Here is a 16,178-nt window from a genome sequence, read left to right as displayed (position 1 = left end):
CAGCGGAAAATTTTCGGGCAGAAATCGTTGCCTGTAGATGTTTTTTGTCCAAATCCATAGTTTTGATGTTCAGCTGCACAGAATCTCTTCCAGTCCTCCATCACAGAAGGAAATGGGGAGCTATAGGAAAGGACTTTATGCTGCTCCTCATGGCTGTCGGAACACGATATTAACCACCCCGTCAAGCAGAGGAAGCTGAGGATGTCTCTGCAGCCTTGGGAAGCCAAAACACCAGACGGGATGAGACGAGCTGGCATGCAGGCATTATTTATTATTCAGAAAACAAGCCTTCTTATCCCATCCATTTGGCGGGCTGGCCACTGATTGGCTGTGCGGCTGTCAATCACGCGCTTCTCCACCCAATCAGCATGCAGTGTCCGTGCTGACCAATCGCAGCCTCTCTGGGGAGGCATTTGGGCGGAGCTAACAGCCATCCCCACACGTCTCCATTGCTGGGTCACACCTTTACGCCTTAGCGTTGTCTGATAAATTTACACTAAATAGCTACAAAGTGTTTGTGCGATGGCGCTGTGACTTGCAGCAGCCTCTGCCGTCTGCCTCCCCAGGGTGCAGGGCAGGAGGCAGAGGGCAGCGTGGGCATGCAAGGGCTGGTGAGCAGTCTCAAGGCCACTCTCAGTTCCCTGAGCGTGAACCCTGCAAGGTCACTTTGGTCACCTTTGACTCACAAGTCCCAACTTACACTGCAAGTGACTGCTCTGCTTCCCATTTGAGGCACAACGCTATTCTTCGACCATTAAGTGCCTAAAAGAAATCTGCCCTGTTGTGGTTTTGCTACATTGTTTTCTTCTGTTCCTTCAAAATATAAAAGCAGTCATTTATGTCCACTGTAATTTTAAAGTGCTTCAGTATATGTATGTGAGGAAGAGAATCATATTGCTTTCGTAGTATTTATGGCCATTGAAAATACTGCACAGAGGAATTACCACCACTGACAAAATCAGTGACAGACTGAAATGGCCAGAATCTAAGACATCAGATCTTGCATTTCTATTATGTCGTATATAAAACAAATCAACAACAGAAAGCCAACAAGAAGAGCCAAAGTGTGTTTAGAAACGGCATTACAGAAACAAAGTTTGTGATGCATGTATTGACAGCTGACAAAGTTAATTAATTATTTGTGAGTTTTAAGCACACACCTCGGCTGTTATTTAAGCATGCAGTGAAGGCCACAGCCCTGGAAAGCAACTGAGTTAGATACTTTCAGGATTCGTGACACACAAAGATGCCAACCCTGGATGACATTTTAGAGCAGGTGGGAGAATTTGGCTTCTTTCAGAAGAAAGCCCTCTTTTTCTTATGCCTGCTTTCTGCTACTTTTGCTCCCATTTACGTGGGGATTGTGTTCTTCGGGTTCACCCCTGAGCATCGCTGCTTCAGCCCCGGGGTGGCTGAGCTGAGCCAGCGGTGTGGCTGGAGCCTGGAGGAGCAGCTGAATCACACAGTTCCCCACTGGGATGGCCATGGGGACAGCTTCGACAGCCGCTGCAGGAGGTACGAGGTGGACTGGAACACAACAGGCATCAGCTGCACTGACCCTCTGGGCAGCTTGGGGGGCAGTGGGAGCAGTGTCTCCCTGGGTCCCTGCCGGGATGGCTGGGTCTACGATACTGAAGGGAGCTCTATCGTGACCGAGGTAAGACATAGCTTCTCCAGAAAAATCACTCCTGTCTCCACAACTTAAAGATAGAATAAGCTATAGTAAAATTTTCTTTATGTGTACAGTCTGAGTCTGACTGCTATTAAACAGTCAATATCAGAACCTGCTGGGCACTTAGAGTGAAGATTCACATATATAAACAATGGGGAATGATTGCTTTTCCTGGCAGCATAATACTGCAATCTTGTCATCAATGGCTATTCTCATAATTATTATTTTCCATCACCAAACTGAGGGTAGCACCCCATAGCCCAAACCTACACGTTTGGGTGATAATCCAGATACTCATACATAATGAACAAGAAGCAGAGGATAGGGCTTCATTTCCCACATAATGCTTTAGCAACAGCAGTGTTCCTTTATCTCAATTTACAGTATCTAAACCACATAATCTAGAATATGAAAAGCTATGCAACCCAGGACTTACAGTCTTAAAGCCATGTAGAGACCTGAAGTATATTAGCTATGCATCATGCCTAGCAGATGTTCATGTAACTCGATCTTTAAAAAGTGCATTGCTGGATACTTCACAGCTTCCGTGGGCAGGGCATTCATAGTTCCTTGCTTCACTATCATCACTGTTAAGTCCATCTCATTTTCCTTTGGGACAAATGGGGTGGAGCAGAAAAGAGCACTCCAGCTGTCCTCCACACCATGGAAACTGAGCTGAGCAGTTTGGTATGGCCCCAGCAAACTTGTCTGGGTTAGAAAAAGATTGAATAAGCAGCCAGATACATTCATGCTGCTTTCTGGGCTGAAGTTGGATTACACTTGAGAGTATATTTCCAGCTGTGGAGAAGTTATTACCAATTTGCCCTCCTCCCTTTGTTGGGTGTGCCCTGACAACCTGTTAATTGTAAATCAGCAGCAAGTTCCCAAGTACCCACTAATTTCAGCGAAAAGTCAGCCGAATCCTGGGCCTTTTGCCAGTGCTAAGGAGGTGTGGTACAGGCATCTCCTGGCTCCACCCCAGCAGGGCTCATGGCAGCACCTCCACCTCTCTCACCCCGCACTGATTACATGCAGCAAGGAAATACATGGTTTGAGACAGGTCTTGGTATCTGGTAAGGACACAATGCTCCTAGTATTCTCCGAATTTCAAACAGATGGGTAGGGACAAGAGGATGTGATTTTTCTGAACTTGTTTATTTGTTGTTTCATAGTCTCCCTTCCTTTCTCACTCTCCTTATGTGTCGTTATGCAATCATTTTCTGGGGTGTAACTTTTTCACAGGGTTTGGGAAAATCCGAACAAGATGCATTGCAGATGTCAGCTTAAGAGGTTAAAGGGTTTCTTTCCCAGAGTCTGTTTTCTAGTTGATGCCATTGTTTTCCTTCCTTCTCAAACAGCCATGGTTTGTGGCGAATGCTTTGTCCCTATGCTTCTGACTGTGTTTGTCCTTATAGTTTAATCTGGTGTGCGAGGACTCCTGGAAGCTGGACCTCTTCCAGTCGTGTGTGAATGCTGGGTTTTTTATTGGCTCCATCAGCATTGGCTACATAGCAGACAGGTGCGTGTTGTGTACACAGGGATGAGATGAACACTTTCCTCTGGTTATCTGCTTTCTGATGTTGATGAATAACATTCTCAGTTCAGAAAGAAAATGAGTGCAGCCAAAGCCTGATTTAAAAGGTCTGTGTGTCACTTACAACGGAGGTGTGTGGTGGTTTCTAAGGCCCTGCTTTCAAAGGCTGTTGTGACCCAAGGATCCACAGAAATGCCAAGGTATTGCTCCATTTTTACGGCCCTGAGGAATCCACACAAGTGAAGAGATTTTGTTTTCTCTCACAAGTGTAAACTGCAACGCAAGCTCAGAGTCCAAGATGAAATTTTAACTCTTGCATCAAGAACTATTTGCTCATCTTTGTGATAAATTTGTTTCACATTAATTCTAACAGTATCCAGATGGCCATAAATCAGTTTCAAAATAGTACAGTTTTTCTCAGATACAGAAATAGAAGTAGTTGTTTCTTCATAAATTTTATTTGGTTTTCCTTTTTCTCAGCTGAGTCTGTTTTTACCCGATTCTGGACCTTATTGTCCCGCATTTCCTGTTTTCCATCACAATTATCATTGTGCCATATATCTTCCCAGTGGGTTTTTTTTTAGGTTAGCCTCTGAACAAATCTGATGTTTTGTAGCTGATTTTCCTCTGCATACTTAGCAGAATTTTCAGTAAAATGGCAAGAGAGGCTGAGACTGAGGAATTTGAAGAAATGAAGGTAACAGGGAGTGAACAATTCTTCTGTAGATCCAGTCTGTCTTGAATTTTTTTTCTTACTTTGTATTCTCAATAGACTTTTCCTCCCAAGACTGGCCCAAGATTGTCTCTGTTGAGCAGATATTGCTATTGTTCCCTTCTTTTCACTGTCCCACTCCTCCAAGGGGGAAGGTCTGTGGGAAGGGGCCTGCTGTCCCCTGTAGTACTTCTGCAGTGTCACAAAATTAGGATGGGACTGTGTTTGTCTCATTGGCCCCTGCAGCCTTGTTTCAATGCAGGTGAACACACTGACAGGTTGTGCAGACAAATCTGCTTGTGAAGATTGGACAGGTTGGACAGACTGCTTTCCAGTCCTTATTAAACCACTACCTTGCTGCCAGTGAACCAGACCAGCTTTTTTATAAGCTCTCTGCTTAAATGGATTTTTCATCAGTAGATAGTGATTTATTAAAGTAAGACTTTGTGGCCACATCTTGTGTGTGGCTACACCTTTGGCAAAAGACATTCTCAGATGAAAGACATAAAATAAGTAGAGCAGTGCCACAAAAACCCTACATCCAGTCCTCAGTCCTGGGATGCAGTCCTCTGTCTGATTTCAAGGACAAAAGTGGACTGACTTATGACAAGTTTAGCTTCTCTTCACATGCATTTTTGAAGATCTTTGTTTATTTATTTTTTTTAAATCAGAAACATTTGTCACCCCTTGCCCCCCACCCTCTCTTTCCCTTAAGTCCAATTTCTTGTTTTCTGACTAATCTTCTTGTAAACTTTAAAGCATTCCATCCTTTTTCCCAGGACTGAGGCTTGCATGGTGATGTACACTCATCCAGGCATAATGGGACATGAAATAGCAGTGAGCAGATTCCATGAGCATCAGAAGCACCACTCTTCAGATCACCTTTCCAGCACAGAGGTGGATTAAGTAATCATATTCACTAGCAAAGGCATTTCTTGCCACCATGTGATGGTGAGAGCCAACAAAAACCAGAGCTTCCAAACTCATAGCCATTTATATCCAAAATTCTCTCTCTGTGTGTCAAAATACTGAATGATCTTTTTTAAAAGGCTCATGGTGAAGAAGTATGAAAAGACATGAGGGAGTAGGATGTAATTCCTCCCAAGGTAAAACATACACATGTCAGAATGTTAAGAGGTCTTCAGTCTGCTCACACCACCCTGTCCCAGCTCACTCTGCTCCTGCCTTGCAAGCACCCAAGAGCAACACAAAATACCCTAAGCAGAATGTATCATGCTTAGGGTAAAAACAAAACCAGAAGTCTCAGATGGGGTCTGATGAGGCTCTCTTGGGCTGAACTTTCAGGCAAGTCAAAAACATCTATATGTCAGGCTCATGAGAGGAGGAAGTTTTACTGAGGGCATCTGATGTTACTGTGAAGAACAAAAGACAGTTATTTTGGCGGGAACTTACTATCGTGCTGTTTTTGGTAGTGGATATTGACTAATTTAATGGATTTTATAATTCATACTTCTAACTGAATATGTATCTCTGTCAGCTGGAAAACACATGCCTTCCCAGTGTTCCAGTAAGTTTGTTTCTTTTGGAAACCCTCCACTTCTGACTATCAGTGAGTCACGGTGATAAAGGGAATGACAAATAACAGGGATGTACAAAACCCTATTCAAGAAGAGCTCAATAGTCAGCCAAGGATGATAGGAAAAGATGTGACGATCACAGCTGGCAAACAAATCCCCATTAAAAACTATTGCAGCTTTGAAAGATGGGCTGGGGAGCCACATCAGAGCAATCTTGAATTCATTTGCTATAGTTATTAACCAAAGTGAGCAATGACCTGAAAACACAAGGCAGGGGAGTTCCTTGAGTCTCCATTGAGATGGAAAATACTGCAAAGGGAAGAGCAGATATAGACTCCTATTCAAAATGAACAGAGATCCTCTCCAGCCTCTTCAAACCCCTTGGTTCGCCACCCCACCCTCCCAGGAGCTAAGCCTCTCGCTTCTCTTTTTCCCCCTCTGCAGGTTTGGGCGCAAGTTCTGCCTTCTGGTCACAATCCTCGTCGATGCGATTTCGGGGGTGCTGATGGCCTTTGCACCGAGCTACGCCTGGGCAGTGACATTCCGCCTGATCCAGGGGCTGGTCAGCAAGGCAGGCTGGCTCACAGGCTATGTCCTCAGTTATGCACTTTGCAGTTACACCTTCTGGGCAGGGACCCTTGTTTAGCAGCAGGGCTGATCCCCACTGGCACCATCTGATTTTCAAAGCACTGTGTGTGACAAGAGCAAGCAGTGACACTGCCAAACTGCCCCTCTTCACCAAAATTCAGGTGCTTATGAACCAAGCTTGCACCAGCCCACAGACATATATGGAACAATTAGGAAGCAGCTCTCAAAACTAGGAAATGTTCATACCTGGAGAGCACATGCCAAAATGAAGGGCAAGGTCTAGAGCCTCAAACAAATTGAAAATACTGTGAAGGTGTGTAGTACCTTTCTGGGAAAGGCAGCAAGTGGTGATGTGAAAGACAATGCTTGTGTTTCACAGCCTTGGTGCCAAAATGACTTTTGCTGAGTTGCTTCATCTCAGCAGGCAGGGAGGCTATGTTCCCAAGCCATATGGTAGGAGGGAGATGGAGGCAAACAAGTCACATCTGTCTATTATATTTTGCCATTTAGTTCTTAGCTTGAAGGAGTGGGCTGAAGAAAGCAGCCTTTGTCCTGTGTGGCTGGGTGAGGACCTGACACCCTCCAAGGAGGGGGTGAAATCCCCAGCAGACCAGGGTCATGACCTGCCCTGTGACCGAGACCAGCTCTGCTCTCCCATCCAAGCCCACACCCATGTGCCATGACCCAAGGACACATCTAAGCACAGGGGCTACACAGGGGCTATACATGGTCTCAGTTGGCAGGGGTTATGGTCCCCTGACTCTCCAAACCAATCTATTTGCTCATGTGACTTGTCTTTGCAGTTGCAGAACTTGTTGGCTCAGACTACCGGAGGGCAGCAGGCATCACTTACCAGCTTGCCTTCACCTTGGGACTCATCATCCTCACTGCCCTGGCTTATTTACTTCCACGCTGGAGGTGGCTCCAGTTTGCAGTCACACTGCCCAATTTCTTTCTCCTGCTCTACTATTGGTAAGCAGCTCTTGCAGCTCCCAGTGATGCCACACCACACTGATAATATCAGGGGATGGTGGCTGAGAGCTGAAAATTCTCTGTAGAGATCAGCTGTAGAAATACATGTAAGATTTCCAAGAAGATATTGGATGAGATTTGATATTTTCCTATTCCCTCTGCCCAAAGTTTACTCTGACTCACCTAAGAGCAAAGGCCTGCCTGCAACATGGTGTAATGCTTGTGTGTTTGGAGTCCTTGCCACACATTACAAAATAACAAGTCATTATTTCTTGACCAGTACTTGAGCCACGGTGAGAAGGGCGTTTTCTAACCATTGATTATGATTGGTTTTGGTTGTTTGGGTTTTTTCATGCAATCAGCATGCTTTTAAAAAAATTATTAAAAATGCTCCTTAGAAAATAATTGGATCAGGGAAAAGAATTGGGATGTGTTTTTTGTTTGATCTTTCTTTGAAAGGTTATTTTTAACATGGTAGAAATTAAGGATTGGATTTACAGCTGTTCTTTTTTATATCCACAGGCTATTAGCTATTTCTAAAACTTGTCAAGAGAATATATTTCAGACGAATATTTCCAAACTATAATTAACTGGGTTTAGATTTTTTAAAAAATTAAATAAATTCAGGCTACCTTGCCACTCAAGTGGAGCACAAATCAGAGTGCAATTGCTGGCTGCCACAGTTCACTCTGCTGCCAGTTCAGTTTCACCCATCAAAGCACCATACACTCCTACCCTGAGGAACTTGGTTCCATTTTCATTTTCCAGGTAACAGTAATGTGCATTTTCCTTCCCTGTAGCTGTGATGCTTATGTGTGTTGCAGGTGTCTGCCTGAGTCTCCCAGGTGGCTCATAGTTCAGAAGAAGAATGATAAAGCTGTGAAAGTTATTAAGCATATTGCCAAGGGAAATGGGAGGAAACTGTCTCTTTCTTTCCAGGTGACTGCACTGCATTTGCTGTATACATGCCAACTTCAAGAAAAATAATGTTATGAGTTTAAGATTGTGTTTGGTTTAGAATAGGGAGCAGTTTGAAGGTCAAAATCATTGCAGTTTCCTAAAGCAAAGGCAAGTGAGTTCTATTTACTGCCTAGGACCCTTGCAGAGCATACTTGGGAAATCTCATTACTTTAAATTCCAGAACATCCTCATTCATTACTTTTTCTAAACACTGCTTCATGCCATACACAACCACAGAGATATGAAGATTGTCTGTATAAATTTTCACATTTCCTTTACCCGAAGTACTCTGGAGAAGTTGTTTTGCTCTCAGTTACTTAACAGTCAAATGAAAACCATCATCCTAAAGGATGTCTAAAGGAAAGGAAATCAGTCTAAAGGAAAACATTTATTGCAGTTCCCACCACCTTCTCCCCCACCCACTGTAACCTTCTGCCCTGTCACTTATGTTCCCAGAATCTCAGCTCTGAAGATGAAGATGGAGAAAAGTTGAAACCTTCATTTCTAGACCTGGTCAGAACACCTCAGATCAGAAAATACACATTCATTTTGGTGTACAGTTGGTAAGGATGGGATGGTTTTTGTAGCCCAGACGTAGGTGTGTGATTTGGTGCCCTTAAATCATCGTCATTAATTTAAGCCCATTTTGCTTCTGACCAGCTGCAAATCTCAGTTCTTTGCATAAACTCTCTCCCAGGGGAGTTGGCTTCATTTGTACCCTCTTCTCTGCCCAGGTTTACCTGCTGTGTCCTCTACCAGGGGCTCATCATGCACAATGCAATGGCTCCTGGGAACATATATCTGGATTTCCTCTATTCTGCTCTTGTTGAGTTCCCAGCTGCCTTCATCCTCCTGGTGACACTGGATCGAATCGGCCGTCGCTACACCTGGGCTGCAGCCAGTGTGATGACAGGGGTTGCTTGCCTCATTACAGCATTCCTCCCAGACTGTGAGTTGTATAAACCTATTCTGTCAAGGAATTCTCTCCCTGCCTCTTGGTTGTTGCCCTGGAAAATAGGAAACAATCCTTGATATCCTGGCCCATGTCAGAACTGTGACCCAGTGCAGGCAAATACCATAAAAGCTAATTTATGTTCCAGCAGCAGCATTTATACCTGCTAATGAGAGCCCAGAGAAGTGGGGTGAATTACATTTCCAAAATGGCATCAAATCAGATTGTAAGTCTGCAGGTGCTAGGTCATGAGGAATGCCATGTTAGGTTCACAATTTTATCTGACCAAAGGTTTGTATTTTAATGCACAATTCAGGGGTTTAATCGAAAAGTCCCACATTTTCTGCTTCTAAAAAGGAAACATGTTTAGGCACAAGCACAAACTTCAACAATGTCTGGGTACAGTAAGTGCTTTCTGCCATCAGTGCTGCTGCCGTGAATGTAGGATGTCAAACAACCACAGTGACAGACACTTGGCTTTGATTTAGCTGAGCATTTGCTCCAAGGCCATTGTCTCAAAGCAGTATGTCACTTAAGGGCCACCAAATGAAATCTCTTTCCTTTTGTTTTATGGAATACAAGCAGACTGAAACTACACACAACAGTGTCACACAACTATGAGTCCACAGGGGGTAAAAAAACAAACACACAAAATGTTACAGAAGAATGTTATATGCAAAAACCCCTAAGTGCCCAAACAAAGAACACCTATTTCATGAAGCAACTGGGGAGCACAGTGGCTGTGCAAGGTGCTAGTGGGCCCTGCTGGTGTGAGTGCAGGGGGGGCAGTGCTGTGGTCTCACAGCTGCCAGGGCATGGGGCACATGTGTGCCTGAGTGAGCACATCACACTGGGAACAGGCATGGACAGTTTGGGATCTAAAGCCCCATGCAGCAGACAGAGGTGTCCTGGGCTGACTCTGTGTGCAGGGCTGGGATATTAATTTATTTGCAGAAGACGTCTGTAGCTCCAGGTGTGAAAGCAATTACAGATAACACATTGAGAGGTGGAGAGGCAAACACAAACTTGTCCCAGCTTGAAAGCCTCTGTGCAAAAGTACAGAGTACCTTGCTGATAAGCAGATTTCAAACACCAAAGGATGCAGCTGCCCTCTGTTAAGTTTTATTGCAAGTAGCAAGTGGTGTCCTGTGTAAGCTTTTGGTTAATGCACAGGATAACCCAAACTACTTTGTAGCATTGATTTCTCCTGTCACAGCAACCTAACAAAGTCTCAAGACTTGGTTATTTGCTTGAATCAAAAGACAATTGCATTATAAATTTTTTTGAGTGAAACAGAACATCATCATGCACTTGACCTTTCAGACCAGCAAACTCCTGTTTCCTTAGATTAAGTATTTAATACTGGTTTATGTCAAGAGGAGAAGAAAACCATAATTTCATATTCCAACCTCAATGTGCACAATGTCTTTCCAGCTATTTATTGGCTTAAAATGACTGCAGCTTGCTTGGGCAGGATGGGAATTACCATGTGCTATGCAATTATATGCGTGGTAAATCCTGAGCTGTATCCAACATTTCTCAGGTAAGAGCACCACCTTCTGTCAGCAGGTAAGAACACGGGGTGTTTCTCTGTGACGGACTGAGAGACTGGCTCACAGCTGAGGATGCACTGGACAGGTGCTGGCCTGCTCCTCTGGCAGCAGGGCTGGGTGAACTCTTGTGTGTCCTGCCGAGGCACTGGGTGCAGAGCTGGACAAGGCACCCGCAGGCAGAGCTGGTGCCATGTCCATGTGTGTGTGTGTGTGTGTGTGTATTTGCATGTGCACTGCAGGAAGCTGGGAGTCCTCATCTGCTCATCCCTGTGTGACCTTGGTGGGATCATAACACCCTTCCTTGTGTACAGACTGGCAGACCTCTGGCATGAACTGCCTCTGGTCATCTTTGGTAAGAGAGCTGCAAGATGAGTTGGTAGGCCAAAGCTGAGATGGATTCATTTGGTGATTTATTTTCTACCTTAAAAAAAAACCCAAAAACATGGAGAGATGCATAAACGTGTGTGTACATGTATAAGATACAGCTCGGTACCATCTAGGTGTTTGGAAGTGGTAGCAAAGTCACCCCTTAGCCCCTTCTGTAGTGAAGGTGACCCCATGCTTTTGGGACAGCCCGTTCAAGCTTTGACTTCCCCCTGCTGAGCCCTTCCCAAGGGAAGAATCATTTTGGGTTCTGTCCCTCTCACAGGTAGCGTGGTTACCTGACCTGAGGTGCCAGCAGCATGGCCTGGTCTGCCTGCAGAAACCTTACACTCCACCTCATTGTGGCCAGTCTGTTAAGGATGCCCTGGCAATTTAGGATGGCAAAGGAGCATGTCAGCCCTAATGTTAAGATTGCTGTCCTAAAATAGAGCTGCCTTGAATGTCAGCTACTGCACATATTCAAACCTGTGTGCCAGCATGAACTACCTGCTCTCAGTGTGGTCATGGATGGGTCTAAAACTAATCCAAGGGTGAAATTGGCCAGGCGAACTGGTAGTAATGTCCTAATCTAGCAAAAGTGGAGGTGACAGCTAACCAGCATCTCCTTAATCCCATGTCAGCTAGAAAACCAGCAGCAAAACCTGTTTCCTTCTCACTGTGTGCCCGAATCAAGGAAGCCAGGCTATCTCTGGGAAAGCCCCAGGAAAGCTTTCCAGGACTCAAAATGCCCCTCAGAAATGTCAGCAATTACTTTGAAAAATGAGAATCAGATAAAAAGCCAAATTTTATTATCATGTTGAGGCACCCTTATTCTGTCATTGGGGCAGGCATTTTCTGTCCATTGGGGCATTAATTAGTGACTTGGAGTTGTTCTGTGCTTGTAGCTGTGTTTGTTCTAATCAATGGTGGCTTAGTTTTGCTCCTGCCTGAAATGAAGGGAAAGGCTCTGCCTGAGACCATAGAAGATGCTGAAAATCTGCACAGGTATGGCATTAAGCAACATCCTCTAGAGCAGAGCAACTCACCTTTGCATCTGCAAAATCTACTTTAAAATCTCCTTTTATTGTACATACCTGGGGATTTGTTGGGTTTTGTTGTACCCATATAAATACAGTGGGTGGCTGGTGAGTGACCCATCCCTGATAGCAATATCAGGCTCTGGGCACTCCTGTATGATCTGACTGGAATCCACAAACACCTTATGTGTGAGCCAGACATTGGGAGAAGGTGTGGGGGGTGGTTCCATGGGCTATCTGAAAAGCACTGATCAGTGAGGGGACTGTTGAGATCCCCAGAGATGCTCTCACTCGACAAGGACAAAGCCGGCTGAGATGTGGTTTTAAATTTGGGAAGCAATGCAGTGAATGTCCTGTGCTTTCAGTGCTTTTGCCTTTTGGCTCAACCACGGCTTCTGGAGCAACTCCCAGGGAGAGGGTAAAGCTCCACAAACACTAGAAGGGTTGCTTGAATTGACTGAAGCTCCTGCAAAGCCAAAAGATACTTGGCCTGGTAAAAAAACTGGGTGTGGTAAAAAAAGGACCTAACGTGGCCAGAAAGAGATGCAATGTAGCACAGCTTAGAGCAGGGAGAACTTGCCTCTGGGAAACATAGGAAAATCATACATGCAACCACATACCCTGATGTTACTTTAGAAACCACTTAGAATAAGAGTTTTTACAGTAGGAAGTGCCAGAATTGAAGTTTCTAAAGGCACCATTGGGATATGATTCCCAGACAGCAGCACAGATGCAAGGAGGCCACAGAAAGTTGCCAATTTACTCCTTATTCTTCAAAATAATCTAACCTCATTTGAACAATTGCCAGTGACAAGATATCAATTAAACCTAGTTTTATTGAATGTATATAAGAATATGGATTATGTTTTGGATCATGCTCTTAGGCACCACGAGCATCATCTGTCTTTTCCCCTTTCCTTCCACAGGCAGGAGAGAAGTAAAGAAAAAAACATTTATCTTCACGTTCTGAATTCTGAAGCTGCCCCTGAGTAAGGGCCCATTTTGCCCTGGATCTGCCTTTGTTGGGGCAGGGAGGCAGAAGAGGGCCAGCAGAGCAGCCACAAGCCCAGCCCTCACCCCACATGCAGGGGATGAGCCATCCCACTGTGGTGGTCTTTCCCTGTTACACTCTCCCAGCAGCTAGCACTCTGAGGCTTGGGGAATTCCTGAGCCAGAGGTTGCCTGCATTTCTGCTTCACTCCCTCATGGACCATCCTGCAAATTTTTTCTGTTTGCCTCCCAAACACTTTCGTGCTTCTGGTGTCCCAGGGCATTCGGCAGCAGCAACTCATATGACATGTGTAGGAAATTAATGAAGGAACACTTTCTTCTGCTTCTTATAAAACTAAAAATCCCTTTAGGCTGCTCGCTCACAGCTCATTTCTGTAGTGACCAGGAGTGCAGTCATAAGCCCAACTCGCTTCCCCCAGGCTACACCTGACTCTGCATAAAGTAAGATATAGGCAGTATCTAATTTACTGCCATAATTCCCTCTACATCCCTTGAAATCTTGGTGCTGTGGCCCAGCAGAGCAGCTCTGTGATTCAGCTCCTGCCACCCAGCAGCGAGCACAGCCACTGTAGAGCTCACTGCGGAAGCCCGAGGCATCCAGAAGCCCCTTTTCCCTCCTCGTTTTCCTCCTTCCACAGAAGTACAAAAAATAAGCACTTCTAAGCCCAGCAGGTTTTTAAGATTTAACTTGATAAGATTCCTGAATTTGACTGGATATTAGGCAAGTTGGACAATGAAAAGGAAGACGATGAGGATTTGGAGGCAGTGAAGCCTCAGGACAGGAGTGGCTGCATACAACTCCATCAATGTTAAAGATCAGTGATGGGGAAGGGGCAGAAAGCCCCATAACAGACACTCTCCAGGAGCAGCACAAACAATAACAGGACAGTCTGCCCTGCATACTAAAGCATATTAAAGTTTGTGTTTATGCATTAATGTTTTCCTAGTGCCCTGAGCTTGATTATTTACATGGCCAAACTCCAAAACATCTGTCAGAAATAAAGACTGAAGCAGGAGGGAAAGACAAGCCAAAAAAAAGGTTATGACTTTTAAAATAAATCTCCATACCATGCTGGAAAATCCCTGCTGTTGTGCTTTTGAAGATTCCTCCCCACAGCTCTTGGGAAGCTGTGATTCACATCATATTCATCAACTTGTATTTTTTTCTCTGGATTTGAGTTGGTCTCCTGACCAGTTCTAGTTGTGGGAAAAAGCCCATTTTCTTAATATTGTAAAATACTAAGGATGTAGGATGCCACAGTGCTATAGAGCAGAGATAGGAGCACAGAAGTGTACAAACAACAGCCCTGTTTGCGTGTTGGCATTTGGATTTATGTGCAGACAGCAACACCAGAGGACAAAACCAGTTCTTAGAAAGGAGCAGCCTTTGGCCACCAGATCATCTGCCCATCACATGGTGCCATGGAGAACACCAGAAACTTTGCGAAATTAAAGAGCAATTTTTCCCAAAACCCACTTGGTGAAGGCTGATGGGTACCCTGAAACGTGGAGCTTTTATGTTCCCTTTAGGCACAGTTAATACAAAGTCCAGGTTTAAGTAATTAGGTGAGGGACAGGATCAGTTAAGGAGCCAGTCCCACTTTCATTAACCTGGCCCTATTTACATGCTCCCAGGCTCCTTGCTAGAGTCAGATGGTGATTGGTCCTGAGGTGCTCCTTCCCAAGCTCCAGGGACAGCCCTGCCACTGGGCTGGTTATGCTCCAGCAGCCCCAGGGGCAGAGAGGCTTCAGCTGCTCTTAAGGGGACGGGAAGATGTCAAACAGTGTTATTTGAGGCAGGACATGAGCTTCAGTCATACCCTGGAGGGAAGACTCCTACCAGACCCCCTGGATACAGTGGTGCTGCTGCTGCACATTTTGACAGCAGCCATGTGCAGCTGGACCTTTACATATCTTTGGCTTCCCAACTCCAGGAAGCAATCCATGAATGGACAAAGGTCACTGGTAAAGGACATTTGGCCTTGAGTTTCTTAAGCTACCACCAGAAGCAGATACCACTGTCACTTGTAGGTGACTGCAAAGCAAAGGCAGTCACCAGAGCTGGTCACCTGCTGTGGCTGTGGCAGTACTTATGGAAATAAATACCAGTGTGATGGCTAAGGGTCTTGGGAGTCAGCTTTTGTAGTTACTCATTTATTCATCTCAGTATTTGCTTTGTCTGAATTGCGGCTGGCTACAGCCCCCATTTTATACCTGCAGAGTTTTCAACAGGTTTTATTTCAAAGACTGTATGTCAGAAGTTCTGACAGATTTCTTTTAGTGCAGAGCAGAGACATGTCTGCAACCACAGCAGGACACAAGCTCTGCCAGACTCATAATCACACCCCCACAGTCCCTCTTGCCCTCTCAGGACAAGCTCATTCCCCTCTGATCCTGAAGCAAATACTAGTTTTGCAACTGCCGGGGCCAAAGTCATGTCATCCCTGATCTGTCCCTACTCTTCTCAGGGCAACCTTGCCATGGCCCTTGAAGGCCCTCACAGCAACACTGAACATTAACTGAGGCTCAGGTCAGTTGAAAGCACGTGCAAGGTCACTGGGATGCAATCCTGGGGGAATTTCACCCTGCCTGCTAGAGTCCAGCGGTGCCCTTGCTCAGCTGGGAGTTCTCTCCCTGCAGCTGATTATCAATGGGCAGAGGAATCTCGTGCCCTGCTCACAGTATCCTTATGGAAAACCAGGTTTTCCCAGCAGTGATAGGGACCAGCAAGGCAAACAGCAAAGGGGAGCCACAGAGCCACTGTCCCTGTTTTGCCATGCAACCACAGCTCTGTTACAGTCCCTCAGTGGGATGGACTAGGAGATTTGTGAAGATGCTGGATATTTCCTAGAAGACCCAGTGCTGTCCCTGATGCTCCCTGAGGCACAGGACCCTTGGTTAGGGTCCTGCAAGTCCCCAGGCCTGATCCCAGCTCACTCCAAAGGAATACCTGTGCAGGGCACACATATAATGCTGTTACCTTATGAAGGATTATGAATGTTTCTCCTATGCACTCTTCCATGTTCTGGAGTTGCCACATGCCCATCCTTGTGAGTAGCCAATAAATTAGGAGAAAATAAAATCAATTTTTAAAAAAGGCTGTGCAAGTTGTCACACAATTGAACCAGGTTTGAACCTTGATTCTAGAACAGAGATAAATCTGTTATATTATACTGCCCCTTCATGGGAAAAGCCAAAAAAGACTTCATGGAGGTTTACAAAGTTTTGTTGGGATGGATCCCACCATACTCGAGTTAAGATCTCTCAAAGTCTACATTGGAAGTCT

The 16,178-nt window shown here is 45.1% G+C and overlaps 1 protein-coding gene across 1 annotated transcript; it reads left to right on the top strand.

Moving 5' to 3' along the window:
- Positions 1-426: 426 nt before the first annotated feature.
- LOC146439769 (solute carrier family 22 member 2-like) lies at positions 427-15,000 on the top strand. Its single transcript, XM_085055882.1, has 11 exons — positions 427-1,657; positions 3,088-3,191; positions 5,901-6,055; positions 6,848-7,016; positions 7,841-7,955; positions 8,433-8,539; positions 8,711-8,925; positions 10,363-10,471; positions 10,721-10,833; positions 11,750-11,849; positions 12,808-15,000. The coding sequence occupies exons 1-11, from the start codon at positions 1,247-1,249 to the stop codon at positions 12,872-12,874; spliced, it is 1,665 nt and encodes a 554-aa protein (XP_084912008.1). The 5' UTR covers positions 427-1,246; the 3' UTR covers positions 12,875-15,000.
- Positions 15,001-16,178: the final 1,178 nt, after the last annotated feature.

This window comes from Lichenostomus cassidix, chromosome 3 (assembly GCF_008360975.1).
Source record: "Lichenostomus cassidix isolate B80296 chromosome 3, HeHo_3.0, whole genome shotgun sequence".
NCBI lineage: Eukaryota > Metazoa > Chordata > Aves > Passeriformes > Meliphagidae > Lichenostomus > Lichenostomus cassidix.
Note: the sequence above shows the minus strand (reverse complement) of the source record. Positions and strands in the feature narration are given on the sequence as shown.